The sequence below is a fragment of the Macrobrachium rosenbergii genome, chromosome 18 (assembly GCF_040412425.1).
Source record: "Macrobrachium rosenbergii isolate ZJJX-2024 chromosome 18, ASM4041242v1, whole genome shotgun sequence".
Classification (NCBI taxonomy): Eukaryota; Metazoa; Arthropoda; class Malacostraca; order Decapoda; family Palaemonidae; genus Macrobrachium; species Macrobrachium rosenbergii.
Window position 1 is genome coordinate 10,981,734 of NC_089758.1, and position 17,500 is coordinate 10,999,233.

The window sequence follows — 17,500 nt, forward strand, 5'->3', positions numbered from 1 at the left end:
GAAGAAATATACAAGTAAGTTTACAAAGAAAACTCATATAAATGTAATCCCCATCTGTTATTTATAAGAGTTTTCTTTGTAAACTTACTTTAATATTTCTTCAGTCTGCTAAGTAAAGGACGACAGAGTCGAAAGGCCTCGCAGCACTCCAGTGTTTCCCTTTCCTTCGTGGATTTTATCTTTATTTAATATTCATCACGTTCCATATTTTCGTGATTCAGTTACACTGTACATGTATATATCCGTGAAATCCTCCGGTAAAAATATACATGAAATTATCCTGTAACAAATAACTGTGTGTGACCCATTTGTGGCCATACATGACTGAACAAACTCGATATGGTCTCAGTTCTCAGTCATGTATCCATCCTTATTATGCAAGTCTCTCTCTCTCTCTCTCTCTCTCTCTCTCTCTCTCTCTCTCTCTCTCTCTCTCTCTCTCTCTTCTTACTGTGTGTGACCCATTTGTGGCCATACATGACTGAACAAACTCGATATGGTCTCAGTTCTCAGTCATGTCTCCATCCTTATTATGCAAGTCTCTCTCTCTCTCTCTCTCTCTCTCTCTCTCTCTCTCTCTCTCTCTCTGCATATTTTAAATTAAATAACCCTTCTTTCTCTCCCGTTTGTCACAATATCCGCGAGTCTGACATGATTCTGTACATAACAGAAAAAATCGGATGGTAATGTTTCCTCATGATCTCAAACCTATCTTCCTTGTTCGTTTATCTCACATTCTCCCACAATGCTTTGCTTGTCTCTATACATGTGTACAAATGTGTGTATTCACGTACGTCCCGGGTTTCTCATCATGGAATTCCGATAAATCCTTCCTGTGTGTGTGTTATGTTACTCACATAAGTGGGAAGGTTTTGCAATTTCTGTTTAGTCAACCCAGTTTCATATAATCTTTTTCAACAACTCGTGTCCCTTGCTTGTGAATATATAGTATAGTAACATATATATATATATATATATATATATATATATATATATATATATATATATATATATATATATATATATATAGAGAGAGAGAGAGAGAGAGAGAGAGAGAGAGAGAGAGAGAGAGAGAGAGAGAGAGAGAGAGAGAGAGAGAGAGAATATACATATTGTATTATATATTCAGAAGCAAGGAACGCGAGTCGTGGAGAAAAATTATACGAAACTAGGTTTAATAAACAGAAATTGCAAAACCTTTCCACTATCGTGTACGACGTAACAAACGCAGACTAGAAGGGTTTCACGGAATACCATGAGTAGAAGAACGAGACATAAGTGAATACACACACGCATACATAGATTTATATATATATATATATATATGTGCGCGTGTGAATACGGATATTTCTCTCTCTCTCTCTCTCTCTCTCTCTCTCTCTCTCTCTCTCTCTCTCTCTCTCTCTCATATTGGAATCCTTTGTATTTCGTATAAAGTGTGTACATCTCCCGTGCCATAAAAAAAAGTCCTCTGAAGCTATCAGAATGGGTTATTTGTGTGAAATTCTCGGGCAGTAAAAATGGCTTTGCATTTGTTTTATATGTGCCTGCATGTACATACACGTGTAGCCATTAAGTTATTAATTCCTCTCTTCCATTCTTTCTCCCTCTACAGCAATTAATCTTTTCATTTTCCACTTTTAGTCATATTTGTCGTCTTCAATCTCTTATCTCTTTTGTGCTACTTTGAAAAGAATCTACAACGAAGAGGGGCTTCGTTTGCACGTATTAGACATGAGGAAATGAGATCCCCCTGTGGTGCTCTCTCTCTCTCTCTCTCTCTCTCTCTCTCTCTCTCTCTCTCTCTCTCTCTCTCTCTCTCAGTGCATTATGAAACTGAGTCAGTCGCGCTCTCTCTCAGTGTGTCTGCCTGCCACTGATTAATTTTCACATTTCCCTCCCATGATATATTCGTATGGTGTCTCTCCACTCTTCTTCATTTTCCTCCTTGTTCACCAAGACTCTTGGTATTTCTTTCTTTTATTCTTCCTGTGGCCTCAGCAGAATATACATACATACATACATACATACATGTGTATATATACCGTATATATGTTTATATATATATACATACATACATACATACATACATACATACATACATACATACATATATATATATATATATATATATATATATATATATATATATATATATATATATATATATATATATATATATATTGTATACACACACACATATATATATAAAAAGTAAGTTAGTGTTGAGTATAACTTTGAAGTGGTAGGAAGGAAAAGAAGACATATTACATAGAAAGTTCCGGATACCCATATGGGGTGAAAGTAATATTGGAAAGGAAAATCATTACTATCCAGGCAACAAGAAAGTGTGTGAAAACCAGCAGAGAATGGGGCAGTGTGTGTGCGTGTTAGAGCGTTCGACGCGATGGTGATGAGCTTTCCGTGTAGGGGTATGAAGCGGCTGATGTTGGGGAAGTTTCCTGAACGTGTGGTTAGTCTCCAATTCATTAGTGTAAGGATGAATGTGGCAGAAACCACTGTGCTTTTTTTTTTTATCTAGTGCCACCTCTCACATATCAGGAGGTGGCACTATATATATATATATATAAAATATACATTTAAATACATACATATATATACATATATATACATTATGTATATATTTAGACACGCCCACACATAATATATATATATATATATATATATATATATATATATATATATATATATATATATATATATATATATACATATACATATATATGGAAAATGAAATTTCAATCCTTACCTGGAACTAAGACTTCCATCCCCGTGAATGAAAACGATTCGCCTTATCACCCTATTTCAAAATTGGAGAAACCTAATCTTGGTAAATATTGCATGCAACGTTTTCTCCTCCATCTCCTCCTTCCCTAAAACGAAAGCAGAAAATGTTGCTGCAGAAAACGTTCCTGTCAATTCCACTGAAGGAATGAAAGGAGGACGCACGATTCATTATTTGGCGAGAATTCACCAACGGCTGGAGTAAAAATAACATAAATCCCCTTTGAGGATAAACAACACTGAGGGATGATCTCGGAATAACCAGAAACTCGAATATGAACGGCCTACAATCTTCCCCTGGTACGTGTGAACCTTTCTTTTAATTTATCCAGTTTTTGGATTTAAGAACTTCAGACAGAAGAAGAAAAAGGAAGCATATGTTGTACTGAATTTCTTATAAAATATACATAATCTATATATATAAAAATGGATTTATGTATGTGTGTGTGTACGTTCCAGCACAACTCTGAAATGCATTGAGCAATTTCAATCAAACTTTGTATACATATGACTTACTATCTGGAAAAGAATACTGCGGGGGTAAGACATCACTAGCACCAAAGGGCACCAAAGGGGGTGGGGGTGGGAAGGGATTCCCTGAAACGGGCTGGTTCTGCCTGTAGACTTAATAATTAATTAAACTTTAGAGGTTCATCACACCTCATTTCGGTAAACATATGACTTACTATCTGGAAAAGAATACTGTGGGGGCGCAATATCACTGTCACCAAAGGGTGGGAAGGGGTGACATGTAAAAATAGCCGGAAACAACAGATGTTAGTGTCTAATCCATAGTTTTCGAGGTCACTGAGATGAATAGTGACACTCCCGATGCCCTTTAAGTCCAAGTTCAGTCCAGATAGGAAGGGGGGTGAGAAGGGGTGAAATATAAAATGTTAGAAATGTTGGGCAATGTAATTGAAGTAACTATCTTAAGAGGAAAGGGAGAGGATGAAACCGTTTTTATCCCACGGATACCACTCATTCCGACCGATCTGCCTTTTAACTTTACGAGATTGAATTTCCAGTGAGACTTCCATTCTCGATCACGATCAACAAGGCATGGGGACAGTCTATAAACTACTGTGGAGTGGATTTGAGATCGTCATGTTTTTCCCATGGACAACTTTATGTTGATTGCTGAAGGGTGGGTTCACCGAAGAATTTATTTATTCTTGCTCCTGATGGTGAAACTAAAAATATTGTTTATAATAAAGTTTTGTGTTAAAGTAGTATTACACTGAAATTGTGAAAGATTTTACTTTATAATTTGTACACTGAATTTATATTTTTAAAAACCTATAAATAAAAATTCTTTGATATTACATTATAGATAGATTCGATTCCTTTTCCTGTCTAATAGAAGGTTGGGATAAAAAAAAATATCCGGGTGTGGTCTACTTTTTTCGGTGTGTTTTATGTTTTGGGTGTATTCTACAGTCTGGGTGTGTTGTGTTCTACGCTTTGAGTTTTTACCGTGCAATGCGGGTATGTCAGTCAGTATATATATATATATATATATATATATATATATATATATATATATATATATATATATATATATATATATATATATATATATATATATAATATAAACTTATTCAATCTGTAAACACTAGGACCTATGGATAGTCTCTCTTGACGATTTCCGATTTCATGTCAAATCTGTCATGACCTGGGTTAGATGGGAAATGAGTTCCCCCAATTTCTTTTGTCATCTGCACTTTCTGGTTGATTTCTTATCTAAGCTAGATCTTCACCTAGACCAATTGTCATTTTTTGGGGGGAAGGGGGCTTTCCTTCAAGTTTTAGTTCTTCCACATCTAGTTCTTTATGTGTGAAACCCATCTAAATATTTGAGAATGCAAACAATTTTCCAACCACTTGACACGTCTTCGGAACTTCTTTATTGACACGTCTTCGGAACTTCTTTATACGTAGTATTATCTTCCAACATCACTCTGCCATGAATCTTGGTATCCTATGGTCACAGCTTTTCAGGGTTCTTCCATTTCCTTTGTCAGCGCCTATGTATAGCTGCGCAGAAGAGAATTGGCCTTTTGCATGCATCATCTAATTTTACTGTTTACGAAATTGGAACTCCAAATCGTTCTCATGACTATTTGCTCATCTGTTATAATGAGCATACTTGGAATCCCGAGCTTCTCTTGTGACTCATTTGCTACATACGATAAATAACACTAGGTTCACCTCACATTTCCATGAGCATCCATATGGCTACTTTCGAGACTACTTTTTCTCTTCTTCCTTTACAGTCACCATATGTTTTGCTTTTCTTGTGCTGTTTTGCAAGTTTACCCTCTCAATTTTCCTCCTTTCATTCTACTTTTAACGTTATGTCACCAGCATATAGCAATTCCCAGAATGCCCGCCTTTCTACACTTCTTAGTGACTTTCTCTATTACTATGAAAAACAAAACGGGCATTCTGAATATATTACTAAAGTCTTATATGTTTGCTACACCAATAGTTGTTCTCTACCATCCATTCCAAATTACTAGATGCCGATGAAGTTGCCATTATACTTTTTGCAAAGATGTTTGGTAAAGATGGGCTGTCTTTTGAACCATGATTTCACCTGCACAAAGTATGATAAAAATTCATGATAAATCAATGTACACTGACAGCACACCTATGCAAAATGACGTACTTCTGTACCTCAGCTTGACTTGCATAACATCAACCGCATTCGAGGGTATGCGATTAAAAGGCAAGAGTGACAGACACAATAAAAAAAGAAGAAAGTGCAAACCCAAGGGAAGCCAGACGAAACAGGCGGACGATCTTCCGCGCACATCTATCCAAGAATGAATGTCTACCTTTATACCTGGTTCCAATGAAATCCCTTCAATCGTTTGGGAAGTTTCAGAGCCAAGGTTGGCGTGACGAACACACTGACGCGCAGACGGACATGAGGATAAACGAAGGGTCAACTTATAATATCCGGTCCCCTTGTCGATAGGGGGCTGGCTATTAATGCAAATCTTACCTTGTCTCTGTACCCCTTGTTGTAGTGTCCCTTGGTTCCGTATTTGCCGCCTTTTTTCCCTTTCCCTGCTTTCTCGTAGTTGCCATAGTACTGTCCTTTATCATGCTTTCCTTTATGCCCACTTCCATGATGTCCGTCGTAACCCTGTTCGTCCAAGTAAAAGAACAGTTTAAAACTCGCTCGCACAATTTTGCGCTAAAATATCATTCTGCTATAAATAAACAAGAGGAAAATAAGCCCCGATACATGATGCAATCTTTCAGGTGCCGAATGTATTTCTGTGTTCTATTTCAGATACAAATTAAGCTGTATGAAAGACCGAATGAAACTATTGCACTAACAATGTGGCCTCTAATTAGTAATAAAAATAACCAACCATGTAATCTATAACGTATCATTTACGTAATTCCAAACCACAGTTAATTACACTCGACTGAAAAATTGTTGCCTTACATAAAGACCAATGGGGTGGGCGACTCAGTTCATTTATCTACCACTGGAACAGAGGTAATAAATCAAAAGGGATGGGGAGGAGCTTCTCTCTTTGAAGAAATAAACTCCTATGAAGGAAAGATTTTCAATAAAGGTTTTAAAAATCAAGAAAACGGAAGAAAAGAAGATTGTCATACTTGGCAACAAAGTGAAAATTCATGCCACTATGTCATACAATCTGGGAGTAATTTTGACAGCTGATTAAACCGCAAGGAGGGCTATGACCAAAGATATACCCTTCCAAAAACAAGCAACGACTAATTTGGAAAATAAGCTAAAAACAAAAACTGCACAAACGAATTACAGGTTACCTTTGAACTTTTAAACAAACTTTTCAGAATCATGCAAATAAATAACGTACTTGTTATTTCACAACATATTTTAATTACTTACTAATTAGTTATGAGATGAAGTTCCAAAGAGGCACGCAAAATTATAAGCATAAAATATCAGAGCCCATATATGCTATATGATTATACAGAAACTAAAGCAAAGAAGCGAAACAGAAAGAAAATAACTGAAAAGACTGAAGCAAAGGGACACATAAAAAATGAATTAGAGGAGACACAGACAGGCATAATCTGAAGTAGAGACAGAAACTGAATCACAAAAAGGAAAAAAAAACCGACAAATACTCACAGAAGAGGCACAGCCAAACAAACTGATGCATGGAGGGCATTCAGATGGGAAGAAAGTAAGTATAGCAGTTTTAAGACCACTGAGCTGATTAACAGCTCTCCTAAACAAACTGGCTATGAACCATGGGACCTTACAGCTTATTGAATCCGAACCACATTATAGGAGAAATGAATTTCTATCACCAGAAATAAATTCCTCTAACATCAGCCGGAAGAGATATCGAATGACGAAAATCTGGGCTGTAATTGAAAAAGAAGACACAGACAAAAACAAACTGAGGCAGCAGGAGAGACAAACAGACAGACCCTGAAGTACAGAAGAGACGGAGAGACAAAAATTAACAAAGACAGACACATAAACTGAATCAAAGAAGAAGCAGACAGAAATACACTAAAGCAGAGGAGACAGACAGAAACTGAATCAAAGAAAACAAAACGACAGAGCAAAATATACAAAGAAGAGACAGAAACGAGCAAAAACTCATGCATAACCAGACAAACACACGAAAAGAAACTTAATCAAAGAAGAGACACAGATAAACGGAAGCTTCAACAAAATGACACAAACAGCCAAAACTGAAACAAAAACCTTGAACAAGGAAAGCACACAGATTTAAGATGCTGGAAAGAAGAGACACACACTGAAAGAAACTGACTCTAAGAAGAGACAAGGAAAAACAAAAATTGACACAGTGTCATACAGCAAGAATCTGAGGTAAAGAAGAAACGCAGAATGTGAGTCGTAGGGAGGAAGCAAACTGATGTAGAGAAGAAACACAGGACGACAGAAACTGAACCAAAGAAGATAAACAGGCAGAAAAGACAAGACGCACACTGGCAGAAACTCAAGCATAAAAAGAGATACATAGAGGAGCTGACGCACAGAACAGACGCACACAAACAGAAATTAAAGCAAGGAAGAGACACACACATGAAAAGACACAGACACACGTAAAATGGTACAAAGAAAAGACACATACAGAGACCTCAGCACGAAAAGTTACACAAACAGACAAAAATGGAAGAAAAGAGAAAACAGAGAGACATCAACTGGTGAAAAGACAGAAAGAAATAACTTAGAGCAACTCCATCCGTCAAAAGATCTGCCCCGAAATCGCATTCTCTGCTTACAAGATCCGAGCTCTGATGAGCATTTCATAGCATCTTTCTCGGATGAAGTCTCAAGCCTGTTTTCTCCCCCTCTTCCTTTTTCCTGTTTCCTGCCGGGCTGAATACGAGAACTGGGTTGCCCGTCCCATTAGCCTGTGCGTGAAAACATAAGAAGGAATATTCATCGTACTCACCCCTTAGCCTGTGCATGAAAACAAAAGAAGGAATATTCATCGTACTCACCCCTTTCTTGGATTTGCCATAATCGCCTTTGTCCTGCTTCTTATAACCCTTACTGTCCTTGTATCCTTTGTGGCCTTTGTAACCGCTGTGGTCCTTATGGCCGCCTTTGTGGTGCTTGTGGCCTTTCCCGTGGTCCTTTCCTCCGTACTGCCTGTGGTCCTCGTAGTGCTTTGTGTCGCCATAAGTGTGGTAGCCTTTTCCATGACCTACAGAAAACGAGAGAAGTTGTTTTGAAAATGACGAAGGTTCATCGTTGATTTAACGGCGGTATCGTGCAAGAACGTTTCCTGCCATCTTTCAGCATCTTGCTATGAAGCACACACAAATTAACATGAAAATTCAATCATCATCTTACTGGATATTCTGATCTCTGTAATCCGTCCAACATCATATGAAATGTACTCTCTGACAAACAAAACATTAAAATCTATATTCTATACCGTATGACTCTAAGATAATGAAGATACTTCTCTGCTGTTAGATACTGATGATTGAAGCTATCCGGCAAGATAGGTTGATACCTGCACATCCTAGCCAGGATATTCATAGCACCTTTATATACACTGATAAATTTTAGACCCGGTCCTCCAGAACACAGAAATCTCCTAACTGAACAACCATAGATTATATCATCTTTACAGTTGTTTCACTAGTTACTAAAATGTCTGAGATTATCGCAACGAATTACAACAACTCTGCATATAACCTAATGAAAATACCAGTTGTAAAATTCCAGTATGAACACACACATAAGGGAAACCTTGACATTATACCACCACTAACAAAAACAACACCTAATATTTACTGTCCTCATATGGCCCCGCCATTGGTCTTTTCTTCTTTGTGAGGACTCGGCTGTCCTCATATAGCCTAGAGAATAAAATACAAAGTTACTGCGTACACGTAAACCTGCCATTACACAGACTACACAGACCTTCGGGATATGTTCTGCACTATTATAATCCTCAAATGTTAAAGGTGACATTAGAAAATACTCCTCAGCGAACTGTGAAGGAAAGAAATATACTTACGCTAAAACAGAAACAAAAAGACACTCGCTCCATCAAATGAAAACACTCGCTGTTAAAATTTACTCTTGAGAACAAAATAAAAGTCTACATGGGTTCGGTCAATTTTTCTTCTTATATTAAAAACAAAACTAAAAGGTCGGACCCAATATTCTTGCACACCGGAATGTTTATGCGTGGGACTGAAATATGCATTATATGACTTTGTTGCCGTCCAGACCATTATATTTTTTTATAAGTATTTTAATTTCTAACATGTAATCATGTCTGTAACTCTGCAAAACGAAAATTACTGAGAAGCTTGCAACACACTAACGGGCTCTGGTTTAAGCGCCAAGAGGTCATAATAAGAGTGCATCAATAAGTTCTATGTTTTTGGTGTCTTTCACTAGTGACGCTGTGATGCCAATTTAATACCAAATCAATCAATCCATCAGCCGTTATAAAATCGCATCAGCAATACACTGTAGCTGCAAATACCAAGTACATTCTCCTTGGAGCATCTTACCAATTAACAAATGACCCTACTGTTTAGTCTGAACAAAAATGATAGAACTAATAGAGTATTTTTATAAAAATACTGATACATGTAGTTTTATGAAATCATAAAATCATATATTTATTTTTAGCGACAAGGAATGAAGTTGCATTTCATACATAAAATATTTTTCCTTTAATAAGCGCCGACAAAAAGGCTCTCTTTTGTACATAAAAACAGGTCAGTAAGTTCTATAACGTAAAGAGAACAAATTCTTTTTCCTTAATCTAATATGAACAGCTGTGTTGTTCCATACAAGAAAAGAAAAAGAAGCAATTTTCACTTGACAACCAACACGAATATTTTCTTCTTCATTTTTCAACATTTTTTACCCGACGAAAACAGCTAGGCTGTCATATTAAAATTCTGAAAGTAACAATCTTGTCTCGCTAAGCTCACGCAAAGAAAACCTCGCTTCATCATGGGTACGTTTAGCTTGCCTCGTATGTAAAAAAAAAAAAAAAAAAAAAAAATTTATTTAAAAATGTACTTACTCTTACTTCATATTCTTCCCGACCTCAATAAGACTTAATGACATTTTTATCTAGGAGTTTACGACTGGGAAGAGAATACTCTTCAAAAACATGTAAAAATTGTATCTCGTCAAAGGGATTACGATCACAGATCGACAAAAAATCCGGTTTAATACAAATGAATGCTTCTTACTGACTGAACGCTTTCAGAATAATAAAAATATATCAATGCAAAAAAAAAGCACACATATTCTACTGATATCCAAGATTTGTGACCTCGTAGACCAACTGACTACTGACAGGAGGACAAGAAATTTGAAACAGAACGATAATAAGTAATACCAATATTTTAAGTGATTTTTTTTTTTATCGTTTCATGATACCCTTGAGTAGTACGACGTATCCAAGGCGAACTTGCGAACACAGTTTTTCACATAAGCTTTATTTTCGTTACAGAAAACATTGGTAATCATTTTATTCTAAAATCTCCAGGTAGTTCTCATTTTCAATCATGTTTAACTACGCTGACATTTACGAAAGCTGACAATTCCTCTCCTGTCAAATTTAAATTTCGGTCAGAATCTCTGAGCAAGAGAACTCTCAATTTATAACTCAATCACTCTCTCTCTCTCCTGGTAGGACGCCGAGTACCTGTCTGCTCTTGAGAAGCTGCCAGATGATCACTCATTCACCAGAAGCAAATTATGCATCTCATCACATAATTCAACTAAATAATTTACGAGCTTAAGCGCTGCAACTGACAGGTACGAAGAACAACAGAAATTATACAAGAGGTCACTGTAAAATCAATCATTCGATCGATCTTCAAATTGGGCACGATCTTTAATCATTTCAGCCACCTTAAGTTACTAAAAGGCTTCTTGTGACGGCATAAGGCCAGCTTAATCTAAACACAACAACATGAAATTTATTACAACGAAATAAATCATTCCCCAAAAAGATGGGGTACACGTAACATATCTTCAGAGTTTACAGGTTTCTAAAAAGAGTACATTATTTTTTGTTCTTTTAGTGTCTTAGATCCCAATTACCAGTATACTCATCATAAGATGTATGTAGGATTATTTGCGTACATGTATTTTTTTTAATTCCTTATTTCCCTTACTGACACCCCTGGAATAAAACCACCTTGAACAAAAAACAACAATCCCTGCCGTCAAAAATAATATATACTTCTATTTCATTCAGCCACTTCGAAAAATACCACCATTAAAATACACACATACATACACATATATAAATATAAATATAAATATAAATATATATATATATATATATATATATATATATATATATATATATATATATATATATATACGTGTATGGACGTATATGTATATATACATATATATATTTATGTGGGCACGGGTATTCTCCTGCTTGTACCCACCTGTGGCAGATGGCAGAAGATCCCTCCTGACGTAGGCTGGGTGACTCCACGGGATCGAGAGGTCTCTTAAAGGAACACTGGCAGAGCTTCTCTTATCCAGAGCTTTCTGCTCTACGTCACTAGGTCCGAATTTAGTCCCCTCTCTGTATCCTGATGTACGTTTTGATAATACTACCGTAGCTACGATCAGCATGACAATCATACCCTGAAAGTGAGACGCAGTGATGAAAGGATTATTTGTTGAAGGAATCAGCCAGCAGAAGAAAAATGAATAATTTATATTATATATTATTGTTCGCCACTCTTATCCCTTATATATATGCACATACACATATATATACATATTATTATATATATATATATATATATATATATATATATATATATATATATATATATATATATATATATATATATATATTATATATATATATATATATATATATACTGTATATTATATACATATATATATGCAGTATATAGATGTACAGCACTTGTTGCAGACTCTCATGATAAACTTCAAGCTTTAGTCAGTACTTTACACGAGTCAAGCAGAGAAAGGGGTATGTCAATAAATATTAAGAAAACAGAAGTTATGGTTATCTCCAAAAATGAAATCCCCAAGAACAGATATAAGAATTAATGCTGAAACAGTTAAACAAAACCGATAGTTTTAATTATTTAGGATGCACTGTCTCAAGTGATGGAAAATGCGAAAAAGAGATCAGGAAGAGAATATCCATGGCAAAAAGATGCATTTGGTAAGATAAAGAAATTAGTCACCAACTCAAAATATCGATGAATCTTAGGAGAAGATTTGTGAAATGTTTTGTTTGGTCTGTATTGTTGTATGGCTGTGAAACTTGGACCTTGAGGAAGGCAGATGAGGAGAGGTTACAGGCTGCAGAAATGTGGTTTTGGAGAAGGATGCTGAAAATATCATGGACAGAAAGGAAAACTAATGAGCAGGTATTAGAGAGAGTAGGCACTGAGAGAGAACTTTTGGCTTCAGTGAGAGGTAGACAAATGCGGTTTGGGGTCACATAGTGAGAAGACAAGAACTAGAACATCTCTCTCACTGGTAAAATCAATGGAAGTCAGCCAAGAGGAAGACCTAGACAAAATATATGGATGGATTGGTGAGAATGACTGGAGGAAGAATGTCTGCAGCTCAGTTGCTGCAGAGAGCCGGAAATAGAGAGGAGTGGCGAGCCATGATTGCCGACGTCCTTGGGGATATGGCACCTGGATGATGATGATATGTACTGTATATTATATATACAGTATATATTTTGTTATATAAAATACTATGCTGTTTTCATAACACGGGGTGGCTGTAGAGAAGGAACGACAGAAGTCAGTGCCAAACTCGTAATGTACCTCATGAATCTTGGAGGAACTCCGCGACAAAAAAAAAAAAAAAAAAAAAAAAAAAAACTCCATACACTTACCCAAACGGTTCATCAGCAGTATGTCAAATTTTGTATGATTCGGCTCTTTTCTGTAACCACTCTAGTAGTTTCTGGACTCTAACGCTCACACTTTCAATATCCGCTTTCGCGCCATCTATCAAATACTTTCCACCTAGTATTCTGCTCCTTATTTAAAACACTACTTCCGAATTTCACACTCTTTTCGCCGAACCACCGCCCTCTATTCTTTCTCATGAGCAAACCATCCGTCTCAAAACAATGGTCCATCCTTTCATCCACTACTTTTGTAATTGTTCTACGAATCTCAGATTTTCTAACTTTCAAATCTTTTTACACCTATAAGGAACTCAACACCTTTCAAAGTAATCCCTTGATTTTCCTTTATATTTAAATTACCTATCGCAACCATTATTTCAAATTCTCAAAAACAAGCGAGACAGAGACAGACTTTCCCTAGATTTTCCTTCATTCCCGTTCTTTTCCATTACTGGAACAAGTTATACATACATACATATATATATATATATATATATATATATATATATATATATATATATATATATATATATATATATATATATATATATATATATATATATATATATATATATATATATATATATAGATAAATAGACAGATAGATAGATAGATAGATAGACTGGTATAGTATAAAGAAATCAGGATGATGGGGTAGTTAATGCTGACATGGATGATGAAAGAATGGCCAGAGCTGATTTCGTTTAGATGCCTGGGAGAATGCACAGCTTCTCCTTTCTGGAGGAGATGTGTGGACGTTGTACACATATGAAAGAAAAAATGATGGAGAGACTAAGATGAACTGGGTAAGATGTGTTCATCTACGTAAAACTGTCGAAATGGTTATCGCTTGTGAAAAACTGGATCAAAGAGTTTAAAGTTGGTGTTAATGTGGAGAAAATAGCGCACGAAAGGTTCGTAAAATTGCATATGATTCGGAAGTTTTAAGAGGAGGAGGAGGAGGAATAAAGGAAGACCTGTAAGGAACTGCACAGACTCTGTGAGAGTAGTGCACTGTGGGACAGTAAGGGCCTCAACAAAGTGGAATCGAGAGCGCATGCAAGACAGCTGAATGACAGTGAGTACTGGGGTTCAAAGTACTGTGATGGGTCTTCCTGGTAAGCAAATGAAGTTTTTGTCCTTTTTTTTCTCTCTAGAGCCACTCTCTGTAAGGAAAAATAGCTTATTGTGTGTTCGTATACATGTATACGTATATATGATTGTGTGTGTTTATATATATATATATATAATATATATATATATATATATATATATGTATATATATATGTATATTACTTTGGAACTAGACATAATCATCTCTCTCTCTCTCTCTCTCTCAGAACAATGAATTGGATAAAACCGAAAAATGGAGCCTTGCACTTCTGGAGACAGGTCTCGGATTCAAGGAGGCAAAATCAAGACAATTTTCGGAGGGGACGAAGTGTCGTGTAGCTTTTCTAATGGTGAATAAATGAGAGGGAAACAGCGAAATATATTTTTGCAGGAGATAAGCGACAGAGGCAGTACATTCCCTACGGAATACAATTCTCTTTGCAGAATTAGGGCAAATTTTCACTAGAAATGGACGATGAGTTATTCTTGTCGAAATGGACATGCAATTTATTTTACTCACGCCCTTTCACACACATATATACATAGTGCGTGTATGTATGTATAATACATACACACAATAAGAGAGAGAGAGAGAGAGAGAGAGAGAGAGAGAGAGAGAGAGAGAGAGAGAGAGAGAGAGAGAGGGCTGACAATCACAACATTAATATCGGTATGTAATGAAGTCACATACATGAAATATAAGGTAAACAGTACACCCTCCGTACATGATGGTAAGTCAATAATTATATACCTGAACTGAACTTTTCATAAATAGTTAAGTCGGACTAGGGTAGAGAACTGATCAACATATCATTATCTGATATAATCCCCTTGTTTTGCAATGCTCTTAGTCGATTGTTCCTAGAGCTTCGACATACATTAAAAAAAAAGGGAGGGGGTGAATTTCGATTTCTCTGCTGTTGCTCTAAGGAGTAATTATACGAAAGACCGGATAATTACTGACTCACTCTCGAATACTACCAGCGATCTACTCACCCCCTCATCAGGCAGTTTAATGCCGGAATTCAAAGTTGCAACACAGTAAGGTAGGTCACAGATATGGAAAGGATTTACAGAAGACAGAGTTACTGGTGTGACGGTCAATTAGGTAACGAAATACGGAAAACTAATCTTCAGGATGCTTTCTATGAATCGTACAAATCTACAGCTGCTGTCCTAAGAACTCATTAGATTAAGTAGGCTTCAAGTATCTAACTTGGGATGCTTTCTATGAATCGTACAAATCTATAGCAGCTGTCCTAAGAACTCGTTAGATTAAGCAGGCTTTAAGTATCTAACTTGGGATTTGACATATCTCTTTAAATGAACATACGGTGGGAGTATTAAAATGATCTAGAAATGTAGCACAATTTTCGTTTTAGAGGATAAAACGAGTAATAAAATCATATTCTTGTTTTTCTAATTTTCATTTCCCGTCAGCTAAACTAACTGCGCGAGTTAATGCCTTTTCCAAAATTGAAATCCTTAAAATTCGTCATGTTAATCGAGTCTTCTTAGAACTCGTCGTGAGATACTCTCAGAAAACGTGCTTATCTTGAAATTTATATTAGGAAAGCAATCAAGCGAAGTAATATTCCAATATGGTGCTTAATGATCTGAAAGAAGATATGATTAACGTTTGAAAGTGATACCTTGAAAAATATCTTTTCTGATATCCTTTCTGAATAGAAAGCAAACGATTTCAAACAGAAGTTCATGATGACAAAGAAATCAGGGGAGAGTAATAAAATAAGTTAATAAAACTATGACATTAAAGAAAGAGAACATTTAATCAATATAAAGTTGATAATAAGATGCTTTACTTATATAAAAGATCAAGAGACAAGGAACTCTTTTTACCAAAATAACGACTTTATTAACAAAACACATTTGCCTCGAACATTAAAAGAGGATTAGAGAATAGGGGTTATCGCCTTTTGGAGTGCGACATTTCAATGATTTCAGTTGAACTTACTGTTAACACAACCACATACATGCACAAAACACACACACACAAACACATGTGTGTGTGTGTGTGTGTGTGAGTGTCTGTACTCTGAGAGAGAGAGAGAGAAATTATCTTATGACTGGCTTCACCCCATTTTGACAGAACAATGTGCACTCAGGTGTAGTTTTCTTTCTTTTTTTCTTCTTTTTATCTCCCTCCACCCAAACTGGGACCCTCTCCAGTTGCTTTTAGGAAATGCACATATTTCTCCCTCCTCGTCCCAATCAAGATTTGAACTTGGGTCGTCCACTTGTGAGCTAGACGCGTTCCAACCGAGCTACGAGAGAGAGAGAGAGAGAGAGAGAGAGAGAGAGAGAGAGAGAGAGAGAGAGAGAGAGAGAGAGAAAATAGCCCAAAACTGCAAATCAAGAATGAAAGTTACATCATCATAGGGCACAGGAATTAAATATAGACAAACAAGGAAATTCCTTCTATCAATAGCCATAAGTTAACCTAAAAGAGAACCACGTTGAATTAAAATATAATAAGCAATCAAAACAAAATCATTAAACTGATGCACATGATTTAGCAATAGACAAAACCCAATTTTTTTCCCCCTCAATTCTTCCGGTTTCTTGAAAAACTGAATGCGACTCACGACAAAGAAAACCTTCAAAATACCTTTAAGGTCTAGTTCGAAGGGCAATGCGTCACACTCTAAGCTAGAGCGATCGGAATCACTGAATAAATGATGTTCATTTATTAATCCAACAGAAATATTGCTGTTATGACATCTACTATATACTGTATAATCCCTTAAGTCATTAGGTTTTATTTATATTGCCAATCAGCCGTTCGAAATCAGTTTTCCCCCTTGCCTGGTTTATTACAGAATACAAGACATTTCATAAATTACGAGAGCTTCTTATCTACTTGCCATTTTAATACCTCAAAACACTCAAGTCCATTCAAAACTGACACAGATGAAAAAAAAAATGGAAAATTGCAAAAACTGCTTTGTCGCACGACATGAAATGAACAATTACAAACAGCCGCGTTTAACCATTTAATAACCAGCGTTTTTTATCACAGGAAAAACTGATTTCCACAAAATAAGTCACACCACTGGCAAAAACACGTGTCCTTTAATTCATAATGCAATTATTGGGAAAAAAATCCAGGTAACTTATCTGAAAGAGAATTCTCAGTTCTCGTCAAGAGT

The 17,500-nt window shown here is 36.1% G+C and overlaps 1 protein-coding gene across 2 annotated transcripts in view; it reads right to left on the minus strand.

The window, feature by feature from the left end:
- LOC136848100 (filaggrin-2-like) overlaps positions 1-17,500 on the minus strand; it is a 114,572-nt gene that overhangs the window by 8,345 nt on the left and 88,727 nt on the right. For both annotated transcript variants that reach the window (XM_067120308.1, XM_067120307.1), the window contains exons 2-4: positions 11,749-11,953; positions 8,299-8,504; positions 5,816-5,959 (exon numbers count right to left, since the gene is read on the minus strand). In XM_067120308.1, the coding sequence (XP_066976409.1) occupies positions 5,816-5,959; positions 8,299-8,504; positions 11,749-11,950 (552 nt within the window). In that variant the 5' untranslated portion in view covers positions 11,951-11,953. The remainder of the gene's footprint in view (positions 1-5,815; positions 5,960-8,298; positions 8,505-11,748; positions 11,954-17,500) is intronic.